The sequence below is a fragment of the Mesoplodon mirus genome (genome assembly GCF_964341445.2).
Source record: "Mesoplodon mirus genome assembly, chromosome: 7".
Lineage (NCBI taxonomy): Eukaryota > Metazoa > Chordata > Mammalia > Artiodactyla > Ziphiidae > Mesoplodon > Mesoplodon mirus.
In genome coordinates, this window is record NC_138983.1 from 13655527 (window position 1) to 13669584 (window position 14058).

The 14058-nt window shown below is 55.0% G+C and overlaps 3 protein-coding genes and 1 long non-coding RNA gene across 6 annotated transcripts; 2 read left to right on the top strand and 2 right to left on the bottom strand.

Annotated features, from left to right (window-relative positions):
- Positions 1-315: 315 nt before the first annotated feature.
- Positions 316-4639, top strand: C1QTNF4 (C1q and TNF related 4). Its single transcript, XM_082627093.1, has 2 exons — positions 316-585; positions 3581-4639. The coding sequence occupies exon 2, from the start codon at positions 3586-3588 to the stop codon at positions 4564-4566; it is 981 nt and encodes a 326-aa protein (XP_082483219.1). The 5' UTR covers positions 316-585; positions 3581-3585; the 3' UTR covers positions 4567-4639.
- Positions 4640-5191: 552 nt separating this feature from the next.
- On the bottom strand, positions 5192-7657 carry FAM180B (family with sequence similarity 180 member B). Of its 3 annotated transcripts, none has more exons than XM_082627096.1 (3): positions 7379-7657; positions 6478-6548; positions 5192-6283 (listed from the first exon to the last, which is right to left on the bottom strand). In XM_082627096.1, the coding sequence occupies exons 1-3, from the start codon at positions 7449-7451 to the stop codon at positions 5888-5890; spliced, it is 540 nt and encodes a 179-aa protein (XP_082483222.1). In that variant the 5' UTR covers positions 7452-7657; the 3' UTR covers positions 5192-5887. The 3 variants fall into 3 exon arrangements, with proteins under 3 accessions (XP_082483222.1, XP_082483223.1, XP_082483224.1); XM_082627097.1 differs by lacking the exon at positions 7379-7657 and adding an exon at positions 6969-7057; XM_082627098.1 differs by lacking the exon at positions 6478-6548 and having other exon boundaries at positions 7379-7464.
- Positions 6559-10714, top strand: LOC309807460. Its single transcript, XR_014294575.1, has 3 exons — positions 6559-6989; positions 9803-9913; positions 10580-10714. It is a non-coding gene; the product is annotated as an uncharacterized lncRNA (long non-coding RNA).
- NDUFS3 (NADH:ubiquinone oxidoreductase core subunit S3) lies at positions 9217-14031 on the bottom strand. Its single transcript, XM_082627092.1, has 7 exons — positions 13905-14031; positions 13731-13796; positions 12486-12583; positions 12000-12149; positions 10977-11102; positions 10725-10844; positions 9217-9468 (listed from the first exon to the last, which is right to left on the bottom strand). The coding sequence occupies exons 1-7, from the start codon at positions 13975-13977 to the stop codon at positions 9301-9303; spliced, it is 801 nt and encodes a 266-aa protein (XP_082483218.1). The 5' UTR covers positions 13978-14031; the 3' UTR covers positions 9217-9300.
- Between the last annotated feature and the right edge of the window lie 27 nt (positions 14032-14058).

Consider the following 14058-nt stretch of genomic DNA (forward strand, 5'->3'; position numbering starts at 1 on the left):
GTCCAGAGGCTAGTCCAGTCTCTGCGCCCTGCTCCAGTCCCCTCTCCTCAAACCAGGGAGAAGGCTGGTCTGTAGAGTGCTCTGAGCCACCTCTAGTTTGGGCTCTGCCTCAGTTTCCCCATCTGCTAACTTGGATTAATGATGCCTGCTCTCCAGACCCAGAGGATTAAGCTTTAGGGAGGTCACGGAGGAGGAAGAGCCCGGTGCTCGCGCTGCCTGCGCGGGGGGCCTTCTTCGTGCGGTGCCCCTGGGCCCTGCCGCTCGGCTCCCCAGCCTCGGTGCGCCCCTCCCTCTCGCTTCCCCTCCCGCCTCTCCCCCTGCCCGCCCCTACCCCGCCTCGCCTCGCGCGGCCCCGGAGCCTCGCTCTTCAGCAGCCCTTTTTCCCTCGCTGCCCCGCCACCCCGAGCCCACCCCGGGGTCCCAGCGCCCCGCCCGCCGCCGCCGCCGCCGGCCCCGCCAGGCCCGGCCCCGCCGCAGCGCGGGCGGTCAGTGCGCAGCCCAGCGCCCGCCCGGAGCCCAGAGCCCGGAGCCCGGAGCCGGATCGCGGGCTCGGAGAGAAGCCGACCGACCGCCGCCCCCAGCCAGGTGAGAGCTGCTCTGGGGCGCAGGGAGCCAGGCTTTCTCCTTGACTGGAAGCGGGGGCCGGGGAATTGGGTCCTTTTTCCCTGAAAGGAGGACCTGGGAGCTTTTTTTCATGAAAGAGGCTCAAGGGCTTTTACTCCGAAGGGATGGATAAAGGAAGGTCTGGGGGAGAGAGGGTCTGGGGTACCGTTTTCCGAGGGTTTTGGTTTTGGGTTTTTTTTGTTTGTTTGTTTGTTTTAATGAGAAAGGATTAATTGGCTTCGTCTGTGAAAGGGGGACTTATCTTCTTGGGAGCCTGAGGGGTTTTCAAGGTAGGTGGGGAGGGAGGTTTGGGCAGAGCTTGAGGGAGGGGGTGATTGGAATTGAGGTTTGGTAGGGAGGGGTCTCTAGAATCCCCTTAGCCTGACATGGCTGCACCTCCACCCTCGGTTCCAGGGTTCTGGGTCTGTCCAGCGCATGTGTCCTAGTTTTTTCTCTTTGAGGATGATTATTTTGAGCCTCACCTGGATGGAGCTAGGAACAGCCATTTCCTTCCCTGGAGCTGTGATGCCCACCTGACACCCGCTACCTCTGACCTGCTCCGGGAAGGGGGTTTAGGGAAGGATGGGGACCCACAGATCTGAGAAATGGGCAGTGGTGGGTGAAATGGAGGCTGCGTACTGGACACACAGGAGGACCCTCTGGCACTGGCAGGGTGCACCAGGCTTGGCAGGAAGATTACTGAGGGTCGAGTGGGCAGGTGCTCCTGGGGCAAGACCTGCTAGGAGAGCAGCAGTGTCAGGAAGAGTTGAGATGTTCCCAGAAGACAAAAACATTAAGAATATTTTTTTGGTTGGTTTTGCTTTCTTTCCCCTTCACCCTAGACCTCAAGACTCATTCCACTTCTATTTTTGCGAAAAGTGAAACTGAGGCAGATGACAGGTTGGCTGGAAATAGCTGTGTTCAGAATGGAAAGGTGGTGGAGAGGAAAGCACACTGAATTTGGAGTCAAATAGACCTCAAGGCTTGCCTCAGTGCTCCATGAGTGGCCTTGGGCCAAAATGCTTCCCCTTTTTGGGCCTTGGATTTCTCCCCTATAAAACAGGAGAAGGCCTTCCTGTCTCGCAGGTTGGCTGTGACACCAGACGTGTCCAAAGAGCTCTGTGAAAGGGATTGCACTGAATACCGTGACGTGTAATCTTCACTACTGCACATGCCCCCCCTCCCTGCCCCTGCCCTCACCAAGGGTACTGGCTAGCCCATGGGGCACCTTTGTAAGAATGAGAGAAGGTACTTCCTGTGTAAGGAGAGAATGTTCAGCTGGGCTAGGGACTTGGGGGTCTTACTATGAGAATTAGAAAAAGGCACACTTTCCCCCAGGGGCAGCAGTTCCACACAGTTGGGCAAGTAAAATGTGGGTTGGACTTCAGCACCCACCTACCCTCAGGTGAACGTCCTTGTTGTGTGCAGCACATCACAGCTGCACCTGGCAACCCTTCTTGGCAGGTCCCTGGTGTCTCTAAGAGACACAAAGATACACACACTCCCCGGGCATTTCCCATAGAGGCCCACGGCCTAGGCTGTTACCAGCTCATTTTCTTTTCTGCTTTGCCTCCACTTCAGGCCCTCAGGGTATTCAATCCCCAAAGCCTATGCCCTACTAGGAAGCATTATGTAATCCTACCCTTGGAGAGTTAGTCCTCTGAGTTAAGTAGTGCCTTTACCAAGTTTCCAAGGGTAGGAATTACTGAACCCTAACCCCTTATGTCAAGAACTTGATCTTCAACTATACTCCAATATAAAATTAAAAATTTAATTAAAAAAAGAACTTGATCAGATTGATTTTCTCAAAATATTGATTGCACTGCCATCCAACGAAGGTGTTCACACCTGCCTTCTCAGAGCATCCTCACAGTAAGCTTGTGAGGCAGGTCTCCTCCCCAATTACACAGAGGGAGCCATGCCCAGAGAAATTAAGGAACTTGCCTAAGGTTTCACAGCGTGTAACGGGTAGAGCCAGGACCTGGGCCCAGGTTTAGCTGTCAGTCCTCTCCACTCCACCACTACTACTGAGGAACCAAGCTGCTGACCTCACAGACTTGCCAAAGCCGTACTGGAATTGTTGCTCTCCCACCGTATCCCCAGCAGCCCCTGGCTCTCTCTTTCCCCTCAGTGACCAGCCCACAAGCCCAGAGGAAGGAGTCTCTTTCTCTTACACTGATTTTACAGGGGGAGGGAACTACCTCAAAGCCCATCTGTTCTGGCCTCTTTAGTGCAAGAAGTCCAGAGGTCCAGTGTGGGAGCTGACCCTTGACTGGGTCAGAGGCCAGGAAATGGGTCAGGGAGCGGCTATTTCCTTTCCGGCCAAAATGGGGGCTTAACCAGCAGCCATCATGGAGGATATCAGTATAGAGAGCCAGTGCCTGAGAGAGGGGCAGGCTAAGTAAGGACCATAGAATAGACACAGGAAAATGCAGCAAATCGGAGGCTGAAGGAAACTCAGAGACCCCCTGACCACCTTCTGCGTTTCCAGGGCCCCTGGGTGTCAAGGAGGAGGGGATGTGTAAGCCCAGCAGACAGGGATATAGGACCCTCTGACCAGAGCATTTCTGCTTGCATCTATGGTATATGTCTGTGAGCTTTCACTTGAAAAAGGAGTTCGGTGGTTACAAAAAAAGAAGAGAGGAAAAAAAAAAAAAAAACTGGCCTAATCTAATGGTCCCCAAAGTGTGGTCCCTAGACTAGCAGCATCTCTGCATTACCTGGGAACTTGTTAGAAATGCAAATTCTCGGGCCTCATACTAGATGAGGTGGAGGTGGGAGCCAACAATGTGTGTTTTAACAGGGTCTCCAGGTGACACTGAGGCCCCATGAAGTTTTAAGAACCACTGACCTAGTCCAAGTGTGTAGGAAACTAGGAGTCCTAGTTGTGGGTCAAGGGCGGGTCTGTGAAGGGAACCCGTCTCCAGGCCGCCCCTGCCCAACCCTTGTCTCCTTCCCTTCGTGCCTCCCCTCCCAGGCGCCATGCTGCCTCTCCTGCTGGGCATGCTGGGCCCGGTCGCCTGCTGGGCCCTGGGCCCGGCTCCGGCTCCGGGCTCAACAGAGCTGCGCTCGGCCTTCTCGGCAGCACGCACCACCCCCCTGGAGGGCACGTCGGAGATGGCGGTGACCTTCGACAAGGTGTACGTGAACATCGGGGGCGACTTCGACGCGGCCACAGGTCAGTTCCGCTGCCGCGTGCCCGGCGCCTACTTCTTCTCCTTCACGGCTGGCAAGGCCCCGCACAAGAGCCTGTCGGTGATGCTGGTGCGCAACCGCGACGAGGTGCAGGCACTGGCCTTCGACGAGCAGCGGCGAACCGCCGCGCGGCACGCTGCCAGCCAGAGCGCCATGCTGCAGCTCGACTACGGCGACACGGTGTGGCTGCGGCTGCACGGCGCCCAGCAGTACGCGCTCGGGGCACCGGGCGCCACCTTCAGCGGCTACCTGGTGTACGCCGACGCCGACGCGCCTGCGCGCGGGCCGCCCGCGCCCCCGGAGCCGCGCTCGGCGTTCTCGGCGGCGCGCACGCGCAGCCTGGTGGGCTCGGACGCGGGCCCGGGGCCGCGGCACCGGCCCCTAGCCTTCGACACTGAGCTCGTCAACATCGGCGGCGACTTCGACGCGGCGGCTGGCGTGTTCCGCTGCCGCCTGCCCGGCGCCTACTTCTTCTCCTTCACGCTGGGCAAGCTGCCGCGCAAGACGCTGTCGGTGAAGCTGATGAAGAACCGCGACGAGGTGCAGGCCATGATTTACGACGACGGCGCGTCGCGGCGTCGCGAGATGCAGAGCCAGAGCGTGATGCTGGCGCTGCGGCGCGGCGACGCCGTCTGGCTGCTCAGCCACGACCACGACGGCTACGGCGCCTACAGCAACCACGGCAAGTACATCACCTTCTCCGGCTTCCTGGTGTACCCCGACCTTATCCCCGCCGGCCCGCCCGGCCTCCGGCCTCCGGAGCTCTGAGCCACGACCCGGAGAGGAGCCCCGGGCGGCCCGGGGCGTGCATGCCAAGCCGGGACTTCGGCCCGAATGTCCCGCCGGCGCGAGCATGACGGCCCGCCCAGCGTGGCTGGACTCTGCGAATAAAGTGGGCCTGCGCCGGCGCCTGTCTGCCAGGGTTCTGCGCTTTGTCTTGACTGCGACGCTTTTGTCTCGGGTGGGGCGGGAGGGACTGACTACAGCTGGCCCCGGGTGGGGGTCGGAAGGCAGAGGGCAGCATTCAGTCAGGCCTTGGGAGGGCGAGAAGGTGGGAATTTGATTGAACCCGACTTGCCTAACCCCGTTGTGGGCCTCCCCTTCATGTCCCTTTCCAGTCAGTCCCTGTAATTCCTCCCCGTTGACCTACGACGTTACTTTTAGGGTCCATCTGGTCATTTTTTGTGACAAGGGACTTCACCCCGCTGCCTCACTGGGGCTACGGGATTGAAGGAAACGGTACATTCCTTTTCCCAGTAGGGCGTGCGCATGGGACGAGCAGCTGATATCTGGTTGCCCTGATTCCTGCCCTCCCGGGATGGGGAGGGTGGTTTGCCCAAGGCACGAGTTAAACAGCTTACTCTGACACACAAGGACACAGGGCTGCAGGAGCCTAGAACAGAACATTTTATGGGATGAGCTACACAGGATCAGGACTACACCAGCCAGCCTCAGTCCCCTTCCAGCCTTACTCCCTCCTCTGAGCCTTGTCGATATGGGCCAAAAAACACTTCTCACTTCCCTGCCCCGCAGAAGATAATGTTCCTCCACCGCCTCCTTCCATTCCTCCAACAGACTGACCTAAAAGTGTCCAGTCTATTCTCCTAGCCCACACGGGGTACTTGGAGGCTTAGGGACCCCCAGAGCCTTGGCTAGGTTTAAAAGAGGTATCTACATTAGGACTGGGCACTGAGCACTTAGGAGTTTCCTGTAGATTCTGCCTCTCATGGGACTGCCAGGGTAGGAGTTGGAGGGTCTGACCTGGCCTTACTTGGGAGCTTCCCTTTCAGCATCTCTTAAACACACTTCTCAACCCTGACCCCTACACCCCCCGCCCCCCGCCTCACTCACACTGCCTGCAAGTCCTGCCCTTAGGTCTGTGCCTGCTGCCTGGGACCCAGAGCCTGGGCCCAAGGAAGAAGATGGGGGAGGGGTAAGCTGGGGTCCGGGGTACAAGCCGAGCCCAGAGGCCCGAACACAGTGGGAAGAACCAGGTGCCAGATGGAGGCCCCTGGCCAACATGGGTCTGGCTTAGGTAGGGGGCGGGGTGGAGGGGGCTGGGGTGGTAATGACAGGCAGAAGGGGAGGGTTAGGGGAAGGGGTCAAGGGTAGAGGCCAAGGGCCCCAGAGAAGGGGGCTGGCCCTGGGGGCAGAAGCCCTTGCACAGGTCCCAGAGTGTTTCCTGTGCCAGGAGGGTGAAGACCTGGGCCCAGCGACCTCTCTCCTCAGCCTCACTAGCCACAGGGAGCCGGTAGACACAGGACAGGCCTGTGAGGAGCAGATGTTGAAAGTCCCAAGGGCTAAGAGGGGGTCCCTTCCGCAGGTCCTGGAACTGCTGCAGCCGCTGCTCAGCACCCTCCAAGTCACTGGGCACATGGTGCTGCAGGAGGAGACTGAGCCGGCGGCCTGGACGCGTGGATGCCAGTTCCTCGTCCTGGATGTGCAGCTGCCCCATGATATCCAGCTCCAGCCCAGACCAGAGCAGCTGCAAGGGGAGCCATGTAAGGGGTGGGCTGGGGCCTAGGGAGCGGGGCCGGGGGGGCATAAGCAGGCAGTAGGACCCATGCTGGGTTGGCTCCCCTCCCCCAGCAGCCCCAGCTTGAGGCATCCCCCTTCCCAACCCTGAGCTTAGGGACATCTGGACACTCCCACCCCCATGTCCCAGGCTGGAGGAAAGACCTCAAACATCACTTCCGGGGCCTCTGGCTCCTGCAGGCCACCTCCCACGTTGGTGCTGTCCATGGGCTGCCCTGGGGCAGCAGAGAGGAGTCAGGGCCCTGCCAAGCTCCACCCTGAACACCCCAGCCTCCCAGGAGTCCCCTCAAGCTGCCTGGTAGGGGTGCCTAGAGGTTCTTCTATCTACAAAAGAACAGGAATGCCATCCCATGTCCACCTCCCCCTACACACATATGCACATTGACATTCACTCTCTCATTCACAAGGCATAGGCCTTGTGATCCCAAAAGCATCATCCCAAACCCAGATACTGTCTTGGCAAATGTCTGGGACTCCTCCTTGAACTTCTGCAGTTCACTTGTCCAAGAGCTCCATGCCAACGGGTCACAAGACACTTCACTTCCCATTTCCCCTCCCTATAATCATCTAGGGAGTGTGACCTAAAACAGTGCCAGTGACCCTCCCCAAAGTTCGAGGACCCCGTTGAGAAGAACCTGTTTCTTTCCTGCTCCTCGGTAAGTGACCGTGTGCAAGGCAGGGAGGCCAGGCAAGGCAGGATGTCTGCTGCAGCTTCCTTCACCCCTCTTCTGGGGTGCAGCCTAACCCTTGGAATGATTGTCCTAAGCCCAGAGCAGGTTAAGAGGTCCTCCTTTGCACACCAGCCAGAATAAGCCCCGGGCCCATTGAGAGCACCTAGGGCTATCTCCCCTCACTTCACCCGGACCTTTCTGGTTCTGGGTGGGGCCCACGCCTTTCCCTCCCCCACCCCACAGCACAGGTCAGCCTGCTACCCATCATGCTCTCAGTCCCTAAGCCCTGCTAGGCTCAGATAGGACCAAGTGTAACTGCTGTCAGCCAGCAGCCTTCCTTGGCTCCTGTCCACCCCACCCTAAGGCCCCGGTACCTGTACGGTGCTGGGTTGTAGTCACCCCAGGGAGGAAGCAAATGGCTACCATTAACCAAGCCAGGAACTGCATCGTCCCAGCCGTGGCCCACCACGTCCTCTGAGTCTTATTCTCCCCGGCTGCTCTCTGCACCTCTGTCCGCCTGCCACACACCAGGGCTCCAACTTTCCACTGCAGGCTCTAGCCGTTCCCTGCTTTGTGTGTCATTCTTCCGTGCTTAACGGAAGGGAGGGGCTGGCTCTGGCTTCCTAGGGGCCCTTTCCATCCCACAGAAATGTGGAATCTGTGGTTGCTGGCAGTAAGAGCCTGGCTCCTGGCTTGTCGGGCCCTTAGCCTATTCCTGCCCAGATGGGCGGGATGCTTAGTTAATAGGAAGAAGGTGTTTGGTAGCAAACAGCTGTGACTTAGCCCTCCCAAAAGGTAGGCGAGAGGGGGGCTTCCCTGGTGGCGCAGCGGTTAAGAATCCGCCTGCCAATGCAGGGGACACAGGTTTGGGCCCTGGTCTGGGAAGATCCCACATGCTGCGGAGCAACTAAGCCCGTGCACCACAACTACTGAGCCCACGTGCCACAACTACTGAAGCCCGCACGCCTAGAGCCCGTGCTCCGCAACAAGAGAAGCCACTGCAATAAGCCCGCGCACTGCAACAAAGAGTAGCCCCCGCTTGCCGCAACTAGAGAAGGCCCGCGCGCAGCAACGAAAACCCAACACAGCCAAAAATAAATAAATTTTTTTTTTAATTAAAAAAATAAAAAGGTAGGCAAGAGCCCAGGCAGTTACACTACTATCTGTCGTCACCCCCAAAACATTCTGCAGCTGAGTCCAGCCCCTGACACCCAGTCCAGCCCAGCCCAGTCCGGCCCAGCCTCCTGGGAGCCCCTCAGTAGCCAAGAGCAACAGCTGCAAAGCCTGGTCTTCCAACTGCCTGGTGTGCTGGCTGAGCGGCCCACTGACAGGCAGAGAAACACTTCCACCTCAGGCATGCAGCCAGGAGCTGAACAGACTGCACACTGGCCGGGTGCGGAGTGCTGCTTCCTGGCAGACAGATCTGCAGCTCCTGATTGTCTTTTGCCCCAGACTGGGACCCCCTTTGCTTGCTTACAGCATTCTCAGCTCAGGCCAGAGTGCAGGAAGATTCCCTCAGCCCAAGCATGATGGGCTGTCAGCTTGCAGGGAGCAGGACACAGGGTTCAAAATGAGCTGAAGCTCTTCTTGGCTCTGACTGTTGGCCCGTGGAACCCTGTGATTGTTTGCACAGGATGAGGATGAGGGTGGGTGGAGGTTGCCCTATTTCCACCCAGGCCCCTGGATCCATCAGCTGCCACCAGACAGTATGCTGTGACAAGGGGCTTTCTCCAGCAGTTAAGACCCCTCCAATTCTCAGGAGAGGCCCTGCCACACCCATCCTGAGCCCTGTGGATTGTGAGAACTTTCAATTTCAGCTCCAGAATCTCTCTCTCAGAAGTATATCCAGGCCTGCCGGTCACCGTGTCTGCAACTGCACTATTTAGTCCCATTAAAATAGACTCCCGGTTTGGAAGAGTCTAAGGGAGTTGGCAAAACCCCTGCCTGCACCTCCCCGCTCTCCTGAGTCAAAAGCCTCACTTCTCATGAAAAGCACACAGGAAGGGCTTCCCTGGTGGCACAGTGGTTGAGGGTCTGCCTGCCGATGCAGGGGACATGGGTTCGTGCCCCGGTCTGGGAAGATCCCACATGCCGCGGAGTGGCTGGGCCCGTGAGCCATGGCCGCTGAGCCTGAGCATCCAGAGCCTGTGCTCCGCAACGGGAGAGGCCACAACAGTGAAAGCCCCGCGTTTCGCAAAAAGCACACAGGAAGTGGTGAATCTAAGTAGGATTTTATTTACAGGGACACTCAATGATAGATATGGCGCTTTCTAGGATACACATGCCTTCCCTGAAACTACTTGGTTTCGGGGTTCTTGTCTCCAGCTTCAAGCCTGAGACTCTCAGGGGGCTGGCGATAGGCAGGGAAAGTCTCCCAGGGGCTGTTCAGATCAAACTTGCGGAACTCTTGGGCCAACTCCACCGGCTCGGCCACCACCCGCTTCACCTCATCGTCATAGCGTAACTGCAGAAGAGAAAGGCAGGCTTGAGCACTGAGGAAGACCTTGCTACAGCCACTAGAGGCCCACTTTCCCAAAGCCTTCCTCAGCCCCTTTACTTCTCTGTCCTTGACTTCTGTCCCAGCTTCTGTAAGTCTCCATCCTCATCTGTGTTACCCATCAGATCACAACCCAAACAGTCTAAAACGGCCTCTATCTCATGCCCTGCCATCACCCAGGCAGGCCCCCCTGCCCACCATCCCCACATCATGAGGTCTGAGCTCCTTTTCCATCAGAACTGACTTTGCTCACCCATCCACACACACTTTTTTTTTTTTTGCTGCACTGTGTGGCTTGCAGGATCTTAGTTCCCCAACCAGGGAATGAACGTGGGCCTGTGGCAGTGAAAGTGTGGAGTCCTAACCACTGGACCGCCAGGGAATTCCCTCAACACACTCTTATAAATTGACGGTAAGCATTTGCCCATGATGAGGGAGCAAGTCAGTGGCTGGAAACAATAAACCTAAGCTGGCAAGCACTCAAGTTCAGGCCCTGTGGCCTTGGCCTTATCACTGCCAAGATGCAAGGCAATAAATGTGGCATGGCTTTTCTTGTTATTGGACGATCAGTTGGATAAGGTAAAGACAACTGGGTGCTGGGAATGGGACCATGCTAAACACTAAGAAAACAGGAGCATTTGGGTATGAAGTGATGGGCTGGATTGCCACTATCCCAACATTTCTAAAAAGTTTCTTTGCTACAAAATCACGTGTGTGTGTATACAATAAACCATCTTCCTGCTAATAACCTGCAACATGTTGCAATGGTAAAGTAAAGCACTGAAATTCTTTATAAGGCTCTTACAGGCAATTGTTACTGGTCTTGCCTCTGGCCATTCTCAAGGGCTGAACATGTAGTGTCTTGCCTTCTCAGACATCCAGGGCAGGGTGAAAAGATACTCCAATTTCAGATCTTGGTGACAAACTGTGTCCTCAAGTCTGCCTTGGTCATTAAAATGACCATTAAAATATGGCTAACATCAACTGAACATTTACAATACTCCCCTTTTAAACATACATCAATTCGTTTTCTGCAAATCTACTATTGTTAAGTATTATTATTGTTCCTGTTTTGCAGATGAGAAAACTGTGTCAGAGTGGAGCTAGGATGGAATCCAGTACTGATGCTCTTAAGCCACCACAATCCAATGGCCATAATTCCTGAGCAGGATCTCTACCAAGTCCTCCCTGCCCAGACTGCTGCCCAGTTCCAAGGCTCCTACCTCAACATAGCCAGACAGGGGGAAATCTTTCCGGAAAGGATGTCCCTCAAAACCATAGTCTGTTAGGATCCTTCTTAGGTCAGGGTGGTTAGCAAAGAAGACTCCAAACATGTCCCAAATCTAGAAAAAAGAGGCACTCAGGCAACCAGCCATCACAGCCAACACAGGGTGACGGGCTGCACTGTATCCAGTAATTTCAATCAGTTCTGCAACTCCGGCCCAGAGGTGGGTCCACCACGTCCAGTAACTCACCTCCCTCTCATACCAGTTGGCTGCCTTGTACACAGACACAGAAGACTCAATGGGTGTCAGCTCATCTGTATAGGTCTTCACACGGATCCGGGAGTTGAAACGCAGAGAGAGCAAGTTGTAAACAATCTAGGGAGAATGGAGGGAGCTGGAGGACCAAGAGGACCACAGGCTGAGGGGTCTGGGACCGAAGTCCCCGAGTGGGAGCATAATAATGAGGATACAGGGTGGGTTAAAGTCCCACCCTGTGAACCTGCCTTCTGTCCCGAAGTTCAAAACCTCAAGATGCTCTTTAACTCGCAAAGACTTCCAAAGGCCTAAGCCACACTATAGCTCAGCCTGTCAGGATGCTTGTCTTTGCTCATGCGACTGGATGCCTGCCGACCTGCCCTCCCTCACTGGCCTAATTCCTGGTCTCCTAGTTATCCATTAAGATTCAGCACAAACTCTCTCTCTCCCTTCATAAAAGCCTTCTAGACAGGGCTAAGTGCCTCTCCTGTGTTCTTGTAACATCCCATGAATTATATTATTACAGTAAACTGTTTTATGTGTCCTCCTTCCTCATTAGAGTGTGGGGGACTCCTGGAGGGCAGATATTGGGTGTTATTTCTCTCTCAATCCCAGGATCTGGCAAAAAGTAGATGACCATACTAACAATAACAATAGCTATATGTATTGAGAACTTATTGTGTGCTACAGGCTACCCATACTATCTCATTTAATCCTCACAACCACCCTATCAGCTAGGGTGGTTTTATGCTTTTTTTGTACTTACTTTGCACATAAGAAAACTAAAGCCAGAAAAATCAAACAAAATGTTTGAAGCCACACAGCCTACTAATGGCAAAGCTACAATTCAAACTCAAGGTCTGCCTGATTCCGAGGCCCTGGTTTAACTGCTGTGTTGTATTGTTTGACCTGAACAGAAACTAAGGAGGCTATGGTTCCCAAAAGTAGCTATCACCCTAAAACTGTTCTGTCCCCTTTCCCTCCTTTACTCTCCAAACCTCAAATCTCCTGACTGACCTCAAAACGGTTCTGCCGGGTGGGGATATCCACCGCCGTCAAGTCAGCCAAGGATTTGAATTGTGCATTGGTGTGATCCCTGAGGAAAGTCAGCACTGGGATGACTCCATCAGGATGGATACAGATCTCTAACTCATTGAAGCAGGACACCTGCAGACACGGAACAGGAGAGGAGAAGGAACAAAGCTACAAAGGGAGCAGCTAACTTCAGCTGGAGTCTCCTGGTTTAAGGCAGAGAAAAAAGACCGAGTTGGGATGGAGGAGTCTGTGGTTTGATTCCAGGCTGCCCACTTCCACATGCCCTGAGAACACAGTTCTTTCTTTTACTGTTTTTTGTTCTTTGTTTTTGGCCATGCCACGTGGCATGTGGGATCTTAGTTCCCCAACCAAGGATCGAAAGTGCGGAGTCCCAACCACTGGACCGACAAGGAAGTCTCAACATGGTTCTTTCTTGACCCAAACCCGAACAACAGTAGTGAATATTACCTGAACTTGTTGGACATACTTGGGCAGGATTTCAGCCACATACTCTCCAAAAGCTGAGAGCTGCTTGTGGGCCACATCATTCTGTGGTCTGACAGTGGCTGGAAAGAGAAGGCATATTTAAGAAAGGAAAGTAGAAGGCAGCAGCCAGCCCTGCATTCAGTCTCTTGAGCTTGTAAGCGGTGCTGTTTCCCAGTCAGGACTCCCTACAGAACCTTGAGGAAGGTGAAGTGGAAGCTTCCTCTTCCATGGAACAGGAAGTGATGAAAACATAGGGAAAATGCCACCTACACAGTCCACAAAGACTCACCTTATTACTGCAGCTGGGTTGTTTGACTCTTCTCAAAACTACTCCATGGTTCTTCCTTCACAATGCCTGCATTTCTGCTAAAGCAGCATATGTCTCAGCTCTCTTACCACACTAGAAGCTCTTTAAGCATGAGAACCAGAACTTTTGCTTCTCTTAATCTCCTTAGCATCTGGCTCATAGCAGGTTCTCCAGCTAAGAACTTCAGGGCTGAAGAGCCATCACAGATTATGTAGTTGAAACCTTTTTTTTTTTTTTTTGGACATAGATGAGGAAACTGAGGCCCAGAAAGGGGGAAATGTCAGGTTTCCTGACTCCCACTTGTATTATCTTGGCTGTAACTTATCTCCGTACACTCATTCGTACAACACTAAATCACTGGGCAACCACACATCATAGGCTGCAGAGTAACCGTTAAGTTTTCTCTGCCTTTGGCAGCAGGCAGGCCTACTTTGTCACTTACTAGTGCTGTGATCCTGGGCAAGTTACTCCTCTGGACTATTTCCTGCTCTACAGTAGAAGAGCATAATACCGTCTACCTCATAAGATTGTTGTGAAGACTATAATCATTCATTAATCGCTTAGCAAGGTGCCTGGCACACAATAAGCATTCAAGTAACGTGGGCTACTATTATAACAAGACTCAGAGGCCCAAAGTTTATGTTTCCTGCTTTCAAAGGCTGACAGTTTAATCAGAGAAAAAGGGAATCATGGAAATGGACAAGGGGCAACAGGACCACAACAGAGAGGCCTAAGGGCACAGGGAGGGCCCGATTCTGCCTGCAGAGTGAGGACCATTGGAGTCAGCTCTCTAAGGACAAACAGAGACTTGCCAGGAAACGCAGGGGAGGGCAGCCCAGGACAGGGGCAAACATCTGACAAAGGGAATGAACGGGGCCCCGCCTGTAGTCCCGAGAAGGGCCGGACCCGCACATACTCACGGCGCGTGTCTGCCGCAACGCTTTCCCTCCTCACCGGCAGCAACAGCACAGAGGGTCTCCAGGCCACTGCATGGGAAGATAGACACCGAAGCGCAGGGTGAGGCCTGAGGAACTCCCTGCGCTGGGCGTGTAGCCGTTCCTGCCCCGGGCCTCAGCCGGCTGTCCACTGCTCACCTCTGGCCAGCTTAGCGGACCCCACGAGCCCCAGCCAACACCCCCGAGCCGCTGCCGCCGCCGCCGCCGCCATGTTCCCCGGATGCACTCCAGGTAGCCGAGGGCAGACCTATAGGACACGGAGCCCCAAGGGCACGGACCGGAAACGGAAGTG

Bases quoted from the DNA above. Each gene is read 5' to 3' on its own strand.
- C1QTNF4 (XM_082627093.1), top strand. From the start codon at position 3,586: ATGCTGCCTCTCCTGCTGGGCATGCTGGGCCCGGTCGCCTGCTGGGCC.
- FAM180B (XM_082627096.1), bottom strand. From the start codon at position 7,451: ATGCAGTTCCTGGCTTGGTTAATGGTAGCCATTTGCTTCCTCCCTGGG. The intron at 6,549-7,378 runs GTACCGGGGCCT...CTGCTGCCCCAG, and splicing joins TACAACCCAGCACCGTACAG to GGCAGCCCATGGACAGCACC. The intron at 6,284-6,477 runs GTCTTTCCTCCA...CTCCCCTTGCAG, and splicing joins CCCCGGAAGTGATGTTTGAG to CTGCTCTGGTCTGGGCTGGA.
- NDUFS3 (XM_082627092.1), bottom strand. From the start codon at position 13,977: ATGGCGGCGGCGGCGGCGGCAGCGGCTCGGGGGTGTTGGCTGGGGCTC. The intron at 12,150-12,485 runs GTAATATTCACT...CCGTGTCTGCAG, and splicing joins AGTATGTCCAACAAGTTCAG to GTGTCCTGCTTCAATGAGTT. The intron at 10,845-10,976 runs GTGAGTTACTGG...TCTTTTTTCTAG, and splicing joins CCAACTGGTATGAGAGGGAG to ATTTGGGACATGTTTGGAGT.